At 32.1% G+C, this 21,488-nt stretch overlaps 1 protein-coding gene across 1 annotated transcript in view; it reads left to right on the top strand.

Annotated features, from left to right (window-relative positions):
- The first annotated feature begins 13,447 nt into the window (after window positions 1–13,447).
- The window catches only part of LOC129224280 (nuclear pore complex protein Nup214-like), a 124,830-nt gene continuing 116,789 nt past the window's right edge, over window positions 13,448–21,488 (top strand). The window contains 2 exon segments of the mRNA XM_054858707.1: window positions 13,448–13,483; window positions 20,902–21,028. Coding sequence (XP_054714682.1) covers window positions 13,448–13,483; window positions 20,902–21,028 — 163 coding nt within the window.

The following is a 21,488-nucleotide window of genomic DNA, read 5'->3' as shown; positions in this document are numbered from 1 at the left end:
AATAATTACGGCATAATCATATTAATGGATAAAGAATGCTGTTCATTTGTTAACAGCCTATGTAGATACAAATACAAAAGTGACGACCAGCAACAGGCTCTGGGCCCAGCTAGACTGGTCCTAGTCAATATACAATCCCCAGTGAAGATCAATGGCCCTCTTAAAACTGTCTACTCCTTTGCTCATTACCACCTCTTCGGGTAAGCTGTTCCAAGGTTCCACTACCCTGCTAAAATAATTTTTTCTAATATCCATGTTAGCCTGAGATTTAAATAGCTTAAAACAATGACCCCTTGTCCTGTTTTCAGTGCTAAACTTTAGCCCCGTAACATCTTTCGTTTTAATAAATTTAAACAGCTGAATCATGTCCCCTCGGTCTCTTCTTTGCTCAAGACTACATTTTTAGCCTTCTAAGCCTGGAATCATAATCTAAGTGGGAAAGTCCACTTATTAGCCTTGTAGCCCGCCTTTGAACCCTTTCCAATACATTAATGTCTTTCTTAAGATAAGGAGACCAAAACTGAACAGCCTACTCCAAATGGGGTCTTACCAAACTTCTATATAAGGGCAGAAGAACTTCTTTAGATTTATTTGAAATAGATCTATTGATAAACCCAAGCATCTTATTGGCTTTGTTGCTAGCAATGCTGCACTGTTGGCTAAACTTTAAATCCTGACTTATTAGGACCCCCAGATCAGTAACTTTGTCTGCCTGACTAATGACTGAACCTTGCAAATAATAACTTGTACACTTATTTCCATGCCCTAAATGTAGCACTTGACAATTCCCAACATTAACAGCCATACCCCATTTATCAGCCCACTCCGTAATATGATCTAGATCCTCTTGCAGCTGATTTGCTTGTTCTTCATTTTCTACAGTCCCCATAACTTTGACATCATCAGCAAAACAATTCATGTTCCCAGAAATATTTTTGTGAATATCGTTCATAAAGACAATGAACAAAACAAGCCCTAACACTGATCCTTGAGGAACCCCGCTTAAGACCTCACTCCAATTAGAATAATTTCCCCTTACAACTACTCTTTGTTTCCTTCCGGTCAGCCAATTTTTTACCCAAATGAAAGTTTTCCAAAGTTAGATGCAATAAATTTAAATCAAAATAACCTTGTTATCAATCGTACATCCCTTAAGAGAGCAAGAGAAAATCTTCGAGAGGAAGAATCAAATTTCATGAATTCAAATTCAGATTTTGTAGTTATTCACTGAGATACAAAGCTACATCCAGATGCAACTAAAAAAAGAACGCCGATAGGCTAACCGTGATAGCTTCAGGTCCCAATGTTGAACAACTATTCAAAATTCCTGAGATATTTCTTCAGTGGTATATGATATCTTAGATGATTGCTCTTTATTGCTAACTGTTCAAGGTGTAGTGTTTGATACGACGGCTTGCAATACCGGCCACATAAATTGTGCATGCAATTTTTTAGAGCAAAAACTGAACAATGATATATTACATTTGGATTGCCATCATCATGCACTTGAAATCGTACTACTGTGTGTCTTTAAAGAAGCTTTTGCCTTTCTTAGTTCTAGACCCTATATTCAGGGCTCCCAAATGGTCCGCTTTTCCCACCAAAGTCTTTTTTAGGGTTAAGTCCGCTTTTTAACATTTTGGTCCGATTAGTCCGCTGTTATATTGTTTTTACTTGAAAATCAGATTTTTAAAATTTTTCATTAGGTTAAAAGCTGCTGTGTGCTGATGTCTGTGACGCCCAAACTCGTGGCCGCTGCACCTTTTTTCTTTTGAACCTGACTTTCTGGTATTATTTCACTTCAGATTGATGTCGTTACTCCTCCTTCAACTGTCATTACTCCTCTTTCAACCTCTGCAGCATGGAAATCTAGCAAATGAAGAGGTTTGGGGAAGTAGTTATGATGTCAAAGCATCTTGTAAATATTTCAATATTTTTGGCAGTCAGAAGTTATTTTGTCTTACGCCACCTTAAATTGGCTTAAATTTTGTTTAATTTTAATAGATAACAAACTTTCTTATTTTTGGAACCATGGTAACATTGCAATTACTCGAACTTCGCAAAAAATTGCTCATTGTGTTTGAGATTTCAATCTCTTTGCATCTTGTAAATATTTTAATATTTTGGGCAATCGAATGTTATTTTCAAATATGCTGTCTTAGACTAGCATATTCCATGTTTAATTTTAGTTATGTTGAGTTTTAGTGAATAAAATTTATTTTTGGAAAACATGCCAACAGTGAAAGTACTTCGCGAAAATTTGATTCTCGTGTTCGAAATTGCAATCCCTTTGCATTCTGGAATTATTTTAATACATACTTTTGGAAACTGGAAGCTATTTTGACATGTGCTACCTCAGATGATATTATTTAATTTTATTTTTGAAAAACTAAAAATTGAATTACTTTTGTATTTCTTTGTATCCTTATTTATTATTGAAAATACTCATAATGAGTATTTTCAGTTTGGAAACATAGCTCTATGAATCTGAACTTGCGCATTTGTTGATTACATTAACTTATTCAGTAAATGGGGCCCAAATTTACATTTAGTGTATTTATCACTTAAGCAGCATTTGCATATTTTTGGGAGTGGCAACTTTAATAAGATACTTTCTTTCTTACTAATTTTTATACATACAGTCCAGCCCGCTTTTTGGAATATCGGATAAATGAATATTCTCCTTAATACAATAAAATTTCAGTGCACTACACCGTTGATTCGTCTTATTTTTACCCCGGATAATGAAGCATCCTGCTCATTGCAATACTTTTTTGCGGCAAATTGCCAATTCCATTAAGTCGCTCTACTGTACTTGAAGACAGTTACAATACCTTGGTGTCAGAACAACTAAATACATATGAAGTGATTTGGATACTTAGCATACTAATAAATGATTTGCAAGCCTCAAATATTTTTGAGCTAGGTAGTAGGGTAGCCAGAAACTACCTCCTGGATTAGGTGTTTGGTCACAAACTCATGTATGTATAAACTACCATATTAGGGTTGGAAATATGTGTTAAAAACAAGGGAACTGGGGGAGGGCAGGAGTACCTTATATCAAAACGAATTCAGTTTCAACTTGTTACACAAAATTTTTTGTAAATGGCTACTTGCTAAGGTGTTTACTATAACTATCTAAAAGGTCTTAACTAGGATGCACTGATTCATCGGTCACTTAGCTGATTATTTATATAATCAGCCAGTTTTCACCTATTAATTGGAAGAAAAGTTATTTTTCAGTTAAAAAAATTACTCTGAAAGATAGATAGTTACATGCTTGCTTGTCGTCATCCCCCCCCCTCCTCTCCCAATTCAAATGTTTGTAAATAATATTATTCAATGAATAAAAAGTTCAGTTGTACAAGTGATAAGGAATTGTATCATTAAAAATTACTCTGATTAATTAACGAATTATCTTCACGGATTTAGCCAGTAGACAGCTTATTTGCCTTTTGGAGCTTCCCTGGGCTTAACTATGAATAGTCTTCCCAGGGTCCTCTTTTAATCCAAACTGGTCCTCTTCAGTCCCCTTTTTGATTGAAAATGGTCCTCTTTTACCTCTTTGTATGGCTAAAATGTGTTGGGAGCCCTGAGTATTCCATTATTAAGCATTTTGTGGAAAGATCTCCATCATTCAGAACTTTTTCATAACATTTCAATCAAGCACACATAACACTTAAATTCTAAAAGACGAAGTCAATGATATATTATTGTTCGTAAAAAGCTTATATTAAGAAAGAACTTTCCCTTTAAGATTACTGAGAATTCTCATAATATTTCCTGGTGAAGACCCTCTTAGAGGGATATGTTTTTGGCAACCTGGAGCTTATCCCTGAGCCAAATGGGTGGCAAAAGGAATTTATTGTTCGAAAAGGTATATGTTTCGGAAACAATTTAAATTGACCTTACATGAGGAGAAAGCCCTTAAATGCTGTTTTACTGTTAAATGCTGTTTGAAGATATAGTTTTCTGCAGCAACTAAGTCGAAGCTCCTTTAAATAATATATTGTGTTAAAAAAACTAGCAACGTACAAAATGATAACAAACATGCAGCAGAAGCAGCGATTGGAAATTCCTGACCTTCACTTATGGTATTTAGGGGATGCCCGTATTGGATGAAGGAATTAACTTTGAAGATAGGAAAATACTACTTAAAAAAATGCTTGCTGATAAGATTGTACAAAAAGCTTCATATAACGATGAATGATTTGGAATACTTTCTTAGTAAAGATTTTCCTCTTCATAGAATCAATTACAAGACGATAAAATTGTTTGATAAGTTACAAATACCAAACGATGTTTTCATACTTGATCCTCTTTTATGGCAAAATGAAAAAAGCTATTTAAAGGGAAGACAGATCGTTAAAATACTGAAAGTTGTGAATGATACAACTGAAAGAGGTGCACAATTAATTGAAGAATTTCACAAACAATTTACCAAATATGAGTCGCAAAAGCAATTTATTTTACAGAATGTCCAAGACTATCGGAAAAAAATACATCCAATCGAGATACATTGAGAAATTCGCACGATTAAATTAAAGCTTCTAAAGCATTATTTTATTCTTATTCAGTATAAAATGCTTAGATGATATAAAGTGGTTAAAAAGATCAATTTTAGTGCTACCTCACTGTAAAAATATTTTGCTAATCTATGAGAAACGATGATTTGTGTCTGAAGTAAAACCCGAAGATTTGTGGAGAAATTATCAAAAGTGTTAAAGTTCAATGTCCTAGGGGCACGTGTTATTATTAACCAATCAAGTTCAAATTTTGCACAAATTACTTTTTATTATAGTGTCACAAAACTAGGGGTGAAACTTGCTGAATTCCGAAAAAAAAAAACTCCCATATAAATAAGGACCACCCTAATATACAGGGTGTTCTGTTTTAACCCTCAAGACCTTTATTTTCGCAACCATTAGTCCTAGATATATGCTTTCAATTGCAAAAATGTTCAAAATCAGATGCGATATAAAGATATTGAAAGTTTGAAGTAAAAATAAAAATAAGTCAAAAAATACAAAACTGAACTTTTTATACAGGCCCCATGTTCCCTAACTTATATTTAGGGAAATACTCTCCATTGAAAAACAATTCTAACACAAAAGGTTTGAACACAAAAGGTTTGAAATTAGTACGACCAATACTCCCTGAGATATAAAATGTAGCGTTTTGTGACTTACACCACTTTTAACTCGCTGTCAATAGCACCTTTAGGGGAAAATATAGCAGTTAACATGTGTTTAAAATTATACTTAAGCATAGAGTGTTTTTCAAAATTGTTCGAAGTTTTGTTGTGTGTTTTTGTGTATCACAGCATAACATTTGCATTTATTTTTGAATTGCAATGAAAAATAAAAATACCTTGGTTTTCTTACTTGGACGAGCTGTCATTCTTCTGAAAGAGCAATAAGTTCCAATCTCATCTTCTGTGTGGTCCCTTAAAACTTAAAACTGGAATATTCTCCGGGGTTGAGGGGTGTGTAGATAGGTCGTTGTTCCATTCTGGAGTTCTTAAATTCCCTAAGTTTATTTCAAATCTTAGTTGTAACAAGTAATATTGTAAAATCAGTTTCAAGTTATCCCTTTTGTCCGTTGATTATCATTCCTAGTCTTTTTAGCTTCAGTGAAACTCATTCAAGTTAAGTAGGTAGATTGATTTTTTTTACTTTTCTCTCGATTACATAGTCAAAATGAAAATCCCATAATGTTGCGGATCAAGTTGAATTCCCGAAGGATGAAGATGTATAAAGGCACAAAAATGTAATTTCTGTTATTTTTTTAATTGTTAACTTTCATTTAATCCAATGCTCGTATAAATTAGAAATTGAGTTTTATGCACGAAAATTAACTTTAATTTTAATGTTTTAGGATATTTTTATGCTAAAATAAGATTTTTTCTATATATCGAATTTTTTTCCGGTAATTTGCTACTTCGATATATGGAGGTTCGACTGTATGTATATATATGTTTTTATTTTTTGCATTTTATATTGCATGAAATTTGCCCTTGTGAGATGGTAGTTAAATGTCTGAAACCTTGGTCTTTTTTTTTTTTTCAAGCAAATGATGCTATTCCATGGAAAAGAATTATAAAATCATGTTTGTCTATTGTGAAAGAAGGTACAAGTTTATCATCAAGTCATTGTTATAGATTCAGTGTTCTAATCAATTTTATTTATTCTTAATAATTATTATTATATGATTTCTTCATAAAATCATAATTTATATTTATTAGATTTGAAATGTTTTTATTGAAAAAAAATTAAATTTAACAACCTATTGTCTGTGATTTTAAAGTTGGTCCTGAGGTCAAAGTTTGAATTTTCACTTGATTTTTACAACAACTGACTTGACTCCTCCAGCCACTTTTAATGAAGACGACGGATCTACCACGGCTGTGATAATGACTGACTACCTTTCTCTAGGAGAGTCTAACATCTGAATCATTGAAAAAGAAATAACTGAAATATCAGGGTTTCCTGTCCTTGAAAACTGCTTGATTTTTTTTTTTTTTTTTTTAAATAAAGTACAGGGTGGCGACAGATGAGGCATGAGGAAATTTTATTAATCAGGGAATTTCAAAAAAATAACAAAACTTCTGAGAAAATTGATTAAATGAAGGATTTTTTTTTTCCTTTGCAAAGTTAAGTGCCCTAATTCCCTACGCATTTCTCGCCAATTATCTCTCTATATAATAATAACAGAATTTTTTAAAAAATACTAAGCACATTTCATACACCATAAACAAAGACTCAGTCAGGTAGAGAATTTCTTATCTTTACATTATCTTATCATAAATTTGATAGTTGAAACATTCATGTGTTTCGGAGAAAGTTTGGTTTCAAATGACTTAGCCTCACTTTTCTTTGTGGTATCATTTTCTTGGAGTAATTGAAAACTACAGGAATACTTAAACCGTCCATTCTGCCCCGGAAAAGTTTTGTCCTTTTGAGTGCATTATGAAAAGTGCTTATTACAGTATACTTCCGATTATCCGTGCTAATCACCAGGCGGCGTAGCACGGATAATCCGAAAAATCATTTAAGGAATATGCAAGTAACTATTTAAGGGGAAATTAGAAAAAACTAAATACTCACACAAACCAGGAACTTTTCTTTGAAATTTATTGCTTAAAAAAAAAATCGATGATACATTTTTGTTTTCTTTGTTTGTTTAAATTGTTGCGCATGTCCGTACGAATTTTTCTTACTGCAAGTATTTCTCCGTAATCGTAACTTCTTTCACTCATGTAATCCAATAAATGTCCCACAGATTTTAGAGCAGTAGAATGTGAAATTGCATAATCTTCATGTTCTTCATCTTCGTTTTCAGTATCATCAATTGCGTTTGATTCAGTTCAATGATACTTTCGTCAGTTAGACATTGATATCCTGATTCACATTCGTCACTTTTAAACCACTCTTCGACAGTTTCAGCGTCAACTGATTCGAAACCTTCGATTTCTTTAACTTCCTCCATGATGTTATCGATATTATCGATAACTGATGTTATCGATATTATCGATAACATCATCGAAGCTTTAGAAAAGTGTGATTCCGAAATGATGCACGGATAATCCGCAAACCGGATAATCGGGAGTATACTGTATTTTTAAAAAAATTCTGTTACTTTATTCTTTTTAGTGTAAATGTATTTTAGAAGTAGTATGATGTTGATATTACCCACGAAACTTCATCTTTTTTTTTTTTTAAATGCTCTATACTAAAAAAAATAGTTCACATACGTGTCTAAAACTTAATGCAATCGGCATTAAAAATGAATCCTTGCTTCTTTCTAGTATTTATTTGTGTGCTAATTTAATTAAAACCATGTAAATATTAAAGGCTTCTCAAGCTAACTTATGTTTCAAAACATACTAGATACTTCAGTGATAAAGATCCTAATATGTCTCTTTACTTATTCCTGTTATCTAATACTACTGGGTTATAGAGGAGGACAAATATCCTACGAGTACTATGATATTAAATAAGTTTCATGCCTGCTTTTTTTTTTTTTGCTACCTGTATACTGCTGTGCTAAGCACAATAGTGGAATCTGCAGTTTAGCCCAAGCTGAGATATTCTGTTTTAATATTTTTCTCTTCCATATATTTGATTCAGATATTTTTTTTTTTTCAGAATTATTTCAAAAAAATAGTTTTTGATCAAATGACTCTAAAACATTTTATTTATTAAGTAAAATACGAAATAGAGAAAAATTGAGTGATAACTCAGTTTTGTTCAAAAGTATAGGTATGACTATTTTTACTACTGTGCTTAGCACGGCCGTTTGAATAAATTGAAACTCCAGTTTAAGTTTTGGTTCACCTTTCGAAACCACTACGCCGTTTTGGTTTTGGGTTTGTGTTGGAAAGAAAAAAAACACCAATTTAGTTTTCATTTGGAATTGAACTGGATTGGAAAAAATCAAAACTCAATAGCTTTCGACAGTAAAGTTACATTGTAAGGAAGGGAAATCATATTTATTTTTCTTTCAAACATTATTAATCATGTTTGAAAGTCAAAAATAACAATTATTATTTCAAGTTTCAAGGCAATCTAAAATAGAAAATGTCATTGTTATGATTAGACACATCTTACCCAATATTATTGGTTGAACGACGCTTGACTTTATTTCTGGTGCTTGACCCAAGAAAGCTCTCAGTTATAAAACAGAAAGTTTTTTTTTTTTTAATTAAACTTATCTTTGCTTTTTTTTTTCTTCTGATTTCTGTCAAGCAGAAAAAGAAGATGAGTGGATTGCATATATTTTTTCATGATTAACCTTTTATATGTACCAAGAAACACAGGAGATGATTAACCCTTTATATGTACCAAGAAACACAGGAGCTAATAAGAGAGAGAGAAACCCTATTTTTATTCATAAAAAATCAATTTTTCCAGAAAAAAAAAACGTTTTTTTCCCACCGCTTATAAATTTCCGGAAATTTTACATCTCTAATCCTAACTGAAATAATAATTTTATTTAAGAATTTTAATTTTTCAGCGCTAAGTACTTTAAGATTAAGCAAATCATTTACTGAAATTCCGAAGTCACTAAATGGTCTATTTGCAGAGATATAAGCAAAACCAGGCCTCAGATTTCTCCATGACAATCAGGACAAGTATAATAAAAGTGCTTAAAAACAAAAGCGATATCAGGATCGATCTATAAATTTTTGACTCCCCTGCAACAAGATCTGTAGGGCCTTTCCCCAGAGGACAGCAGTGCATATTTACAACGTTTTGTTAAGCCTTTGCAAGTTTTTTTTTTTTTTTTTCATTTCTTGGGCCGTTGGGCCCTCTAAAGGACATGCCCCCCCCCCCCCATGTACTGTGTGGTCTGCGGGAATGCAGATCCTGGCCTGGCCTCCGTTATTTATCATCTTTGGCAAAAAAAAAAAAATCTTTAAAGTGTAGGAGAGACTCAAACTGTACGGATCTCATCGTCTTTTCTGATCAATCACGCTGAATACAATATACTGTAAAATTTAAACACTTTAACTTTCATTCGTTCGTCGTTTCTCGTTCGTATTTTTGCTTGTTTACAGCAGTTACTGATTTTCGGACTTGTACGAAAAACATCGCTCGGTCGCCACAGACTCAATATTTTTTCCAAGTTTGGATTTTTTATACTGTAAGCATACCTTTGTGTATTGTGATTTCATAAACATCGTGTTACATTCTCTTAGTCTTCTAATTTGGTACTGCGTTTTGTTAAGCTCAGAACTCTTATATTTATGAAAAAAAAAGATAAAAATTTTTAATAATCCCCAACGAAGTTCTTCATTTAAATTTCTGTGTTGTTAAATAAAATGTCGAACTTATGTGTTTTAGTGTTAAAGTTCTGTAAATTTCATGATTTTCAAGATTTTTTTAAAAGTAGAAGTAACAATTTGCATTGAAATATTTTCTGCTCCCTTTTTGCAATGTTGTATATGTTACAATTTGAAAGGAAAGCAAAACTAATTTTTCAATTTTTATTGTTTGAAGCCGAAAGAATAAACAGATTTTACACTACATGTACATCTTATTTCTGATTTGTGAAGTTTGTAATTGCTTTATACTCATAAAATGATTGATTGATAAAACTTTATTAATAAAGGGTTGATTGTGCTGCAAAGAAAATCTAGAATATGTTTCAGGATGTCTTATTTTTCATAAATTGGGCCGTTCATGTTCACGATTCAACTCTCCCTCTGCCCCCCCCCCCCCACCCACTTAAAAATTGCACAATTAATAGAGCAATACCGTGGCAGTAGGGAAAATAAAGGGCAGTGTCTGCAAAATTTTTAATTTTTTGATGCATATTTGTCGTTTGCAGTACTTTAGCTTTACTGCACATGCTTGCAAATTTGGTTTACACTTTTCGTTCATAGAGAATCCAAAACGTGTTCTACTGTACATTACCTTTCCTTGGCAGGGTAGTGTAGATTTCTTTTTAGTAGTGGCTTTCAGGAAAACTGTAAAGCTATTTAAAGTACTTTATTTTTTGTTTGGGCAACATATGTTTCTAGGCAGAAAATGAGCATTCTAGGTGCCCTTTGTTGGTGTAAAAGTTTTAAATGTGGAAATTTAACTCCCCTTTTACCCACAAATGAGCTAATTCATTGTATAATATCTATGGGTGTGTTCATAAAGTCGAACGCATTTAACGAGTGAAGCGAGTTAACCAAACTAGGCGTTCAAATAGAGAACGAGTCAGCTAACTGGTCGTTCAGAAAGTAACTCGGTTAGTTTTGTGAAGCGAAATTCTTAACGAAGCTCACAAAGGAAAGAGGTGGTTTGCTCAGTTAGAAAACATGGCAGCGCCCAATGCAAGAAATGTTTATGTTTTAAATGCGATATATGTGCAGTTTATAGATAATGAGTTTATTGTTGAGCATATGTATCTTGTAGCGATAAAACATCAGGGTTTTGTATGGTTGAGAAAATTTCAGTAAAAGAAATCGAAATAAATACTTCATACTTTAATTATTCATTTGCTCTCGACAACTATGACACAAAATAATAATAATGCATTTTCAATTTTACTAGCCTTTACCGATGCATTGTACTTTACTTTTAGTCAAATAATTTAAATACACCTTTGCCTATCATTTCTTAATGGGGGAAAAATGTGTCGGAGATCGGAAATTTTAAATCAAAAACACATTTTGCATTTTTCTGTAATTCATCAAGAAATAATTAAAAATACCTTGTTTAAGTCAGGTCATATCTGATTTTATAAAAGTTAGTAGATTTATAGTGAAATGTTTTCTATCCAAAAAGAGTCGGCGTGACTTTTCTGCATATACCGGAGATACATCAATTTAAGAGTAAAGAGACTGTTTTCTATAAATTTTTTTTAGATTTTTTAGAAATTAACAGTTGTTGCAATCAGTAAGGCAGAAAATAGAATGTGTGGGAACATATTTTTTTTTCTTATTTTAAAAAAGTACTATTTGTTGTTCTGTGCTAAGAAACAAGATGGAATCTATAAAATTATCTTAACTGAGATGAAATTTAGTTGAAAGGAATCTGAAAATGTGTTTTCCTCTTTTCATTTTTTCAAAAGAAGAATCCTCTAGTCTTGTTTTCATCACTAACTTCAAAATACATATCCTCCGAAAAAGCAATGATTTGCGTCGTCTGCTAACCTAACGTCCGCCATCTTTAATTTTAACTGACCGTTCAAAAAGTGCATGCGGGTAACGAAAAACCGAAAAGTTATCGTTCGTTAAGCCAGTGAGTTTCGTTAGACTTTTTGAACGAACACTATATATAAGCAACTTTAAATTACAGTTAAATAACCTTTATATGATAAAATGGGAACTATATTTTCAGGTAAAAGACCAAAAAAAAAAAAAACTACAAAATAACCGCAAATTATGAAATTTAATGCTTTTTTGAGCTATTTCTTAAATTTTTTTAAGACAATTACTTTTTGATGTATTGAAACAAAGTTAGAGGTTTAAGAACTAAAAATTTAACACTTTGATTCTTTGGTACCACCCTACTGCTCATATTTATTTATACAGTAAAACCCCTCTAATGCGGACACTAGCTGGAAATTTTGTTTTGTCCGCAATAGAGCAGTGTCTGCAGGACAGAGGTTTATCAATTTTATTTGACTTAGAATCAAGGGGAATTAAGTATTTTCCTCATAAGAGGGGTGTCCGTTAGGAGGGGGCTTACTCAGGGTTGGCAAAAACCCGGGTTTTTTTAAAAAAGCCCATGGACCCAGGGTTTTTTGGGTTTTTTTAAATAAAACCCAAAAAAACCCAACTAAAGTTGGGTTTTTTAAAAGAAATGTGGGTTTTTTTGTCTTTTTTTTTAGGGAAAATGTGGGATACTTATAGCATATTGTAGCGCAAGTATATGGACAAAGTGCAAAAATTGTCTTCGGGTAAAAAAAGCTGGGAAACTAGTTAAAATTCAGCGTTTTCACAAGAAAAGTATAAAAGACGAAAAAACCCACGAATGGTGAAGTTTCGATTTTTTAATTTTCATTATTACCAACAGTTAAGGCAAAGTTACTTCTCGAGTGATAAAATCTATTGTTCGTTTTTAATTACTACATTTTTTTTTTTGCATTTTACTTTATTGTATTTCATTTTGTTATGCAAAACTACTGTAGAACCTCAAGTAGTTTAAATCCCTTTTTACTGAATTCCAGCTTAATCAAAACATTTCTTTGAATTTTATGTTGGCTGTTTTTCTATTTTTGTGTACAGAGTGAGAAATATTAAACTTTTTTGTAAGATAATGAAAATACTGTACATGTTCTGTTTTCTATCAACCGTTTGAAAAATCTGTTTATTTCTAAAAAATATACCTTGTGTTTATTCGCGATTTGTGACGTGTTGGTTAGCAGAAAATAATTCAAATGAAAGGCCTTTTAACTAGATTAGTTTCCTCTGTACAATCTACATATATTGAGAAAATCAGACGTGACAGGACTTGGTCAAGATAATTTGAGTTATTTTTTGACCAGTTAAAGAAAAAAAGTTAAATACATTTATTTAAAATCTTTGAAGTATTTTTTTAATGCCGTTAAGAGTTAAGAAATGCTATTAAAGTTCAAAATTCATTTTTTATATTCATTGTCTGTGGTGAAGAACAAATAAAAAAGAAGTTTAAATTGTAAAAGTATTTAAATTAATTAATTTTTTTAAAAACTTCTCAGAAAATTAAAAAAACCCAAAAGTGGGCTAAATAATGGGTTTTTTTAAATGGGTTTTTTCAAAAAAACCCATTGGGTCCAATTCGGCCAACCCTGGTTTTACTGTATTATGTATAATGCTCTGTTGCTAACATACATCCAAATCTCTGAGGATTGTGATATAATAACGTATTAGAATTCTAGCTTTTATTTTTAATTGTCTTAAACTGTTTTGATTCATTTTTTTTTCTATTTTTTTCTTGAATAATGTTTCTTTATAGGTAACTAGCTTAAAATGATTGAAGAAGCTCCAGATCCCAAGGAAGTGTCGGTTTGTGCCATAATTCTTTTTTTTTCTTTTCTGATTTTATGATGATTATGATTCTGAGTGATGATTTTTTCTGGTCTCATTTAATGCAATTAAAAATGCTTGGAAGTTAAACATCAGTCATTAATGACATTAAAAAAATAATGCTGGTATATTTTTTTAACTTCATTTCATACCTAACATTCTTATTTTTGCTTTGCTTTTATTCGTTGGCGGAACTAGACTTTTGCGCCAAGGGGGGCTAAGCCCCCACCAAAAAAAAAAAAAAAAAAAAAGCTTCAAAATTTATAGATGAAAAGAACAGTATTGTACAAAGTGAGAGAAGGGGATTGGGCGGTACCTCCCGCGAAAATGTTTTGAAATTGAACACTGAAAAGCAATTCTTAAATGGTGTCAAGAGAAGAAAATCGGGGAGGGGGATATTTGGGGCCCTCCTCGAGAAATTTCAAAATTGAAACCAAAGTTTGCAATTTCAGACAATTTTCGGCTATGTAACAAGAAAGTGGAGAAAATTTTTTTGGTATTGAAGGCAAAAGAGAGTAATTTTAGGCTGTACCTGGTAATCAAAGAAGAAAAGGGAAGAGTTTCACTCCAGATGTGTTGTTTGAAAAAAATCGAAACTGTAGTCATTTTTAGGTTATCTTTGAAACAAAAGTTTTTTCGTGGATGCTTGGAAATTGCTGAATTTTAAGCTATTTTTGGATATGTTAAGGGAATGAGGAAGAATCAGAGGTTCTCTCCGGGAATTTTAGACTTTGAAGTTTGATAAAAGGAATTTTAGTCTTTCTTTGGTGTTATAGGAATAGGATGTCTTACTTCACGAAAAGAGAAACCACTGGATGGCAACAGTAGAAGAAATATGGGGAGGGGAGTCAGGGCTCGCCCCCGAATTTGTTTTTGAAACTGAAATCATTTATTGAATATCTTAGGGAACAAAAAGGGCTTCATTCTTAGGAAGTTTTTCGAAGTTGAAGGCTATGAAGTGGAGTTTTAGGCTATCTTCTGAGACGTTAGGCAAGTAGAGAAGATTAGTAGCTATATCCTTCAAAAATTTATGGAATCTGAAGTCGTAAAGGCGCATTTTCAAGCTATCTTTGTGTCTAACATTAAGGAAATGGTGGCAGTTCGGGGACCCTCCAATTTGGAGAAAAGTTTTTTGAAATTGAAGTCCTAAAAAGGCAGTTTAGGCAGTTTTTTTTAATGATGTTAAAACAAGACTCCGAGTTCAGGGACAATTCTCAGAAGATATTTTGGTGATGAAGTTTCAAGAACAGAATTTTAAGCTTTAGATGCTATGGAAAAGGAAGGGTACTTACTATCTTTGGGAAATTTTTCGAAATTAAATTACTAATAATGCATTTTTAGGCAATGTTTGATGACGTTACGGGAAACGAGAGGGTTTGAAGGCTCTCCCCGCAAAAGTTCCAGCACTGTTAGCAACAATGAAGGTACAATAAGCATAAATTAAGAGAGAATGAGAGAAGAGGAAAAACCTAGTGGAATGTTCAATGCTAAGCAAAAAAAAAAAAAAAAAAAGTTTGGATTTTTATGAGTATTATTTTTGAAAAACAAAATGAATCAATTTCGGACATACACATGTAGAAAGAAGGCTTTAAACTGCATTCATGTACTTCTTTTTGAGGGGGCAAACAAGATTTTAGAAAGTACTTAGCCCCCTTAAGCCCCCCTTCAACTCTGCCCATGCTTTTATTTCTCATTTAGTTTCTTCATTGGCAAAGCTGAGTTAACTAATAACAGTGTATCATATAGGAGTCTGAAACCTGTGGCTCAATAGAATCATTCTTGTGGCTCTTGAGGTTTTTAATAATACAGTTAATATTCGTTATAACAACCTCTGCCGTCCAAACAAAAAAGGTCGCTATAGTGAGAGGTCACTATAACATATTTATAGAAGATATTGCATGTTTTTCAGTCATATTTAAAAATACTGGAAGAGGTTTTTAAAAAAATGTCTGATAATAATTAATACTACCGATAAATTATACATAACTTGAAAGAATATATTTAACAAAACAAAATAACTGACAGTCATTAGGTATTTAATTCAGAGATCATGGCTTGATTCTGCTATGTTTGAGGTTGTTTCACAAAATATTAGTTTCTCCTCTTAGATATTGTAAACACTTTCTGCTCTTTCGACTTTTTGTTTAAAAAAATAATAGCTTCATAATGTCGATCTGGTTTATCATAATGACTCTCATTAATATTTTGAACCTTTCTTCTTCAAGTAACTTTTTTCAGTGAAAAAGTTTTTCTTTAGAAATATAAAATTGTAAAGGATTTGTTTGTGTGTTTTGGAATAGATAGTTTTGAAAATTGATATGTAACAACATTTTTGTCAATATAAAGGTAACAAAATTTTTGTCATTATATTCAAATGAACGATTTTGGTTGAAAGTTCTAATGGATGTTAAACTAACATTGTGCATCATGGTAAAACAAACGGGATTTTATAAACGGTCACTTTAATGGGAGGTTGTTCTAATGAGCGTTGACTGTATATTGAAAAATTAGCTGTACTATTGTGAATGCTAAACAAGTTTTATTTTTTCAGCGCTATCATCAGAATGCGCCTCTGATCTCATGCATGTGTTGTTAAACAAAATCAAAGTATCCAAAATCTTGTACTAAAGGTTAAGATTTAGAAAATTTTTTGGCTACCAGTGGCGAGTAGAAGTAAATTTATTTGTGTGTTATCACTCCTCTTTTCTAGTCGCTAACCACTATTTTGAAAACCATGAAAAGTAGCCAAACAACAAATGCTTTTAAATTAAATGAAGGTTACTGTGTACTAATTAATAGCATTAATATTTACCAATAACACCGGTAGGTTTGGGGAAAGTGGTGACATGTTTCACAGTAGATCACCATTGTATTATTTTTCTAAACATTACTGATGAAAGTACTGATGGCTTCTTAACAAATTTCCACATCTGGAAAAAAAGACTCTGAAACTCCAGATAGGTTGTCCCTTGTGTAGTATGATTACTAATTAGGTTTTCTTAATATGTTAAAGAATTTTCTTGGATTTGTATTTGTACTAATTTAAGTAAAGCATTTGTCTAATCTAATGGTGCTCAACCTATGGCCCATGGTCCGCATCTTTCTCGGGAAGCTGCTGCGTCTGGTCTGTTGTTTTGTTCAATGTTACAACTTGAAAAGCACGATTGGTTACAATGTCACAAATTTGTAGCCAAATATTCAGCAATTGGCTTCTGAAAATATGCATTTAATTGTGCACATTGATTAAAATCAAGTAATGATAACACTACTATTTGTTTGTAAATTTTCTTTCCTTTTCCGTATTTTCCCATGTTATTTAGAAAAGATGAAACATTTTGAAATTTTATATGTGCTCTAACCCGCAAGTTGCATTTTAATAAGAGTTGCGACCTTTGTGTAAAAAAAGTTTGGGCACCTCTCGTTTAATTCTTCCCGGCAAAGCAAAATGAACAGCTTCTTATTAGTACAATTCTGCCAAAATTTTTGCTGTAGTACAAATTTACACATAATTGTAAAATTAGGTTAACTTCTTGTGTAAGTCACAAAAAAATAAATATCTTCAAGTTTCTTTAAAATTTAGATTTTACAAACTTTAATATAAATTCATACTTGCCAACTCTACTGTTTTTAACGGGAGACTCCCGTTTTTTGCTTTCGTCTCCCGATTTCCCGTTTTTTACGATTTTATCCTGTTTTTGCAGTTTTTTCAGTCAATCATCGAAAAGTTTCACTTTCTTCTCAATAGATGGCTCCCTTTTCTTGTCTACCAATGCCAGGGAATAAGAATTTTTCCTATTAATTACTCATTTAGTAAAAATTAATTTTTTGGAAGCTTTCCACGTTACATGTTCAACGAAGCTTGTGTTTTGCCGAAAATTGCAGCAGATTTCAACCCTTTTGCGTCTTGAAAATATTTCAGTTATTTTCAAAGTTTGAAGTTGTTTTAACATGTGCTATCCTATACCTACTTGTTTTATATTTTATTTTCATTATATATTGATTTTTTTTTCCTTCAAATTTTACCAGATTTTAGTAATTAAATTTTTGTAGATCCTTTTTTGGTATGGGGAATGTACGAAACTTTAAGTAAATTCACTCTTTATTATCTGGTTTTTCCTTTGAAGTATATTTTTCTTGCTGCTACCAATTAGCTTACATCTGTAAAATATCCACATTTTACAAATTTAGTATTCATCTTATTTAAAAGCATAATTTAATGATTCTGTTGTTATGTCGCTGGTGAATCACCTATATACCTCTAGTGGAATCTCCTGTTTTTTTTTCTTTGAAGGTTGGCAAGTATGTAAATTCTATTTCCCAAAAAGAGCTGGTTTTGTTCTTAAGGAATTGTTCTAATATCAGTAGAATTAATTGATCCCATATAATTAAAACTAATCATAGTTTCAACAGGGCTGGCAAGTTTCTGCCGAGGTGGTTAAAACCACTGGTAGAAACCGGCATGGCAAAAACCACTTTTTGCCACATTTGCGGCAGAAACTGGCAAAAACTCACAAAATGAAAAAAAATTTAAATTATTGACGTGCAATAGGAAGTGCATGGAAAAAATAATTATTAACCAAAGCCCAGTTTAATTAAGATATTACCACAATTTAAAATCAAAAGTTACATTGTTTGAACCCTGCAGTTGCTTCTTAGTCAAGGTGGTTTCTAAAATCTAAACAGTTTCTCAATCTAATATGTACAAATGAGAAACTTTAGAATATTCTTTCAACAGAAGAGCTAGCAGGCAATGCATGAAGGAACAAGCAATGTTCATGAATTTTTCATCGATTGTATATATTTTTTTAATTGGTCTACCATGTAGTAACTGGGGTAGTGAGAGAAATTTAACTGGAAAAATAAGTTTCGAGAAATAGGGCCCATTTTTTTTTTGCAAAACTGTGACATTAGGTACAAAATCTATCTTAATATTTATTGGCAAGTAAAATTCTGGCATTTTCTTCTTGAAGCACGTGATAATTTCAATCACAAACAATTTAGATGAAGCATATGAGTGATCAAATTAAAATTTAGAAATGCCTTTTAATTTTGTATGTCGCTCCTCTTTCCTGAGCACCTATATGATTTTTCGTCCTTTGTTAGATTAATCCAAACATTACGAGCATCTGCAATTGAAAAGTTCCCTTCTCGAACTAAATCAATTGCATTAGCATAGGATTTTATTTTTTTAAATGATGAAATGAAGCTTAATTTTTTAGTTTACTTAAATGAATATCATTTAGCAATCACTTAAGTAATTAAAGATGCTTTTAAGTTTTTGCCAGTTTCTGCCGGTTTTTACCGGTTATAACCAGTTTCTGCCACTGGCACGGCAAAAACTAGTTTCTGCCGGCAGAAAGCCAACCCTGAGTTTCAAAACTATTGGAATTTATGTCGAATAAGGATATTATAATACAGACTGGTCTGGGGGTTGATGTACCCCCGCTTTACTTTTGACTTTATAAATGTGTTAGTTACAGTTAAGTGTTTGTTATACACAGTTACCTAGAAGTCTTAAGAGTCATAAACACGGGCAGATTACCATCCATGGTGTAACACAAATGAATTCCATGATATCTTGATTAAGACTTGATCTTGCAACTTCTTCAGGGATGTTGTGCTGTGATGAATGCCTCAGGATTCAGCTGTGCTACCACATGGATGACATTCTACTGAAATTTATCACGCGTAAGATTTTAAGGTAACTGTATAACAAACATTTAACTATAACTAACGTAATGTTCCCCAAAGCAAAATACTTGACCGTGTTCTACAATGTAAAATCATTCGACTAAAATTGTTCTACAAGTAGTTCAAGCATTGCATACACAAGCAACTAACGTGACCTTTTCTGCAAATCGGTGGCCCTAAACCAAAAGAGTTTCATACTGGATGTTTTTTTTTCTTCCAGTTTTTAAAACTTTACTGTTAATATGCATTTCTGTAGAACTTAAACGGATTGGGTATCATCAAAAATATTTTACGTGCTTTCTCAAATGCATAGAAAGAGAATAGTTACAAAATTTTATAAAACTCCAAACTTAGGTGTCAAACCACCTTTTTTTTGGGGGGGGGGGAGGGGGCGGATATTTTTACATGGCATGGAGCAATTAAAATAATGTTAATAAGTAAATATGTTACTAATATAATAAATAAAATGAGTCAAGTTAGGGTAGCATATAATAAAACACTTCAAAACTTTCTAAATAATTGAAATATTTTCAGGATGCAAAAAGATTGAAATCTCAAACGAGGCACGCATCTTTCGGCGATGGAAGTGTTTCAATGTTGGCATGTTTCCAAAACACACATTTATGGAGAAAATTGCAGTGGTGAAGATGATTGGGAAAAATAAGGAAAAGGGGAACCAAAAACGCTAGAATAATCTTTTCAGATTTAGAATATGAAATTTCTGCAAAAACTGCCAATTTTCTACAAATTTCTTCCAACTCAAGATATAATTTTGCATAAATTCTGCAGCTTTTCAAAGTTAATCTAAAGTTTCTGTAGATGACTTATCAAATTCAACATTTCTTGCAAGCTTTCTGCCAAATTACCTTAATTTCCAAGAATTTTAAATTAATTTAAAGAAAACTGCTGAATTTGTGCAAATTGTATCTGGAGTTGGAAGATATTTGCAGAAAATCTGTGGTTTCTGCAGAAATTTCACAAAAATCTGTAGAATGTATGCAGAAAATTTGTCTGAGTTTTCCTCTCACTTTTGAACAGAATTGTTCTGCAGCTCAGGCATCTGTTCTGTGACACCCTTGGCAAGTTTAATAGTATTCTGCTTTGGGGATAATGTTCAGGGCTCAAAACTAACAGAGGTCCACTGCTCTGAGACCACAAAAACATGCATCATGTCAGTAGAATATAAACTTTAGTGGTCCATTAGACCATTGAAATTTAATTCCGTTTTCCTTTTGAAAAATTTAAGCATCATAATTTTTTGAAACTGGAAAGAAAAATTGCACCATAATTAAAATGTTGCAGCTGAATTCCTTTTGTCATGTTAGTTAATTTTGTTTTTCATATTTCTCTTTTTTATTAAATTTTCCATTATTTAAAACCAGGACACCGGAATGGACCACTAAAAGTGTGTGCAGACCAGTAAAATGTTGTAGTTACTGGTCCAATGAACTTGTGACTTACTTTTTTAAGTTTCTACTTGTGATGTTAGAAATAAAGAGGCAGTATGCCCGTTTTCAGAAAACTCTGTACATAAAATACAGTTACAATCTTATCTATAGCATGCCAAATCACAAGGTGGTCATACTGAATCATAATACAAAAATCTACAAATTTTAATGTTCTTTCTTCAATTCTTGACTATCACTATGTGATAATAGGGACATCCATTTTTAATCTTTAAATCTGTTACATAATTTTGTTTTTAGAATTTTTACTTCAAGCAGTTGAAAACTCTCAAATTAGCAAAAGTGAATGAAGTTGTGCCCCAAGAATGTGTCAATATTATAGCTGCATCCAGCAAGTATGGACTGCTCTTTGTTGGAATTCAAAATGGTATGAAGTGCTTTTAATTATAAATAATCCTTGTGACACCTTTGAAATCTATTAATATTTATTATTTTCTTAACAAAAATCTACTTTTATTTTTAGCTAAAAAAAAAATGAGAAAGAATCGTAGCACTTAAAAATTTGTTCCCTAATGTAGTTTTTCAAGCCATTCTTAGTGTGCTTTCATAGTTCAATTCTCCTGGTCTATTCAAGATGTTGTCATTTTGAAAAACTGCATTATTCAAATATTTGCTATATACCCCCCCCCCCCCTTTTTTTAAATTTACGAATCAAAGTAAGAAGTTTTTCATGAGATCCTTAAAATTAAAAACAATAAAAATATCTAGAAAACAGGGGCGGCTCGTCGCAATGGGCAGGGTGGGCCGGGCCCACCCAGAAAAATTGTAATTAATAAAATACATTTCTAACAAAAATATTGTTTTGTGTTTGAGTTTAAAAAAGCAAG

Source organism: Uloborus diversus, chromosome 6, assembly GCF_026930045.1.
Source record: "Uloborus diversus isolate 005 chromosome 6, Udiv.v.3.1, whole genome shotgun sequence".
In the NCBI taxonomy this organism is placed as follows: Eukaryota; Metazoa; Arthropoda; class Arachnida; order Araneae; family Uloboridae; genus Uloborus; species Uloborus diversus.
The sequence above is the reverse complement of the archived record's forward strand: the minus strand, read 5'-3'. Positions and strand labels throughout refer to the sequence as shown.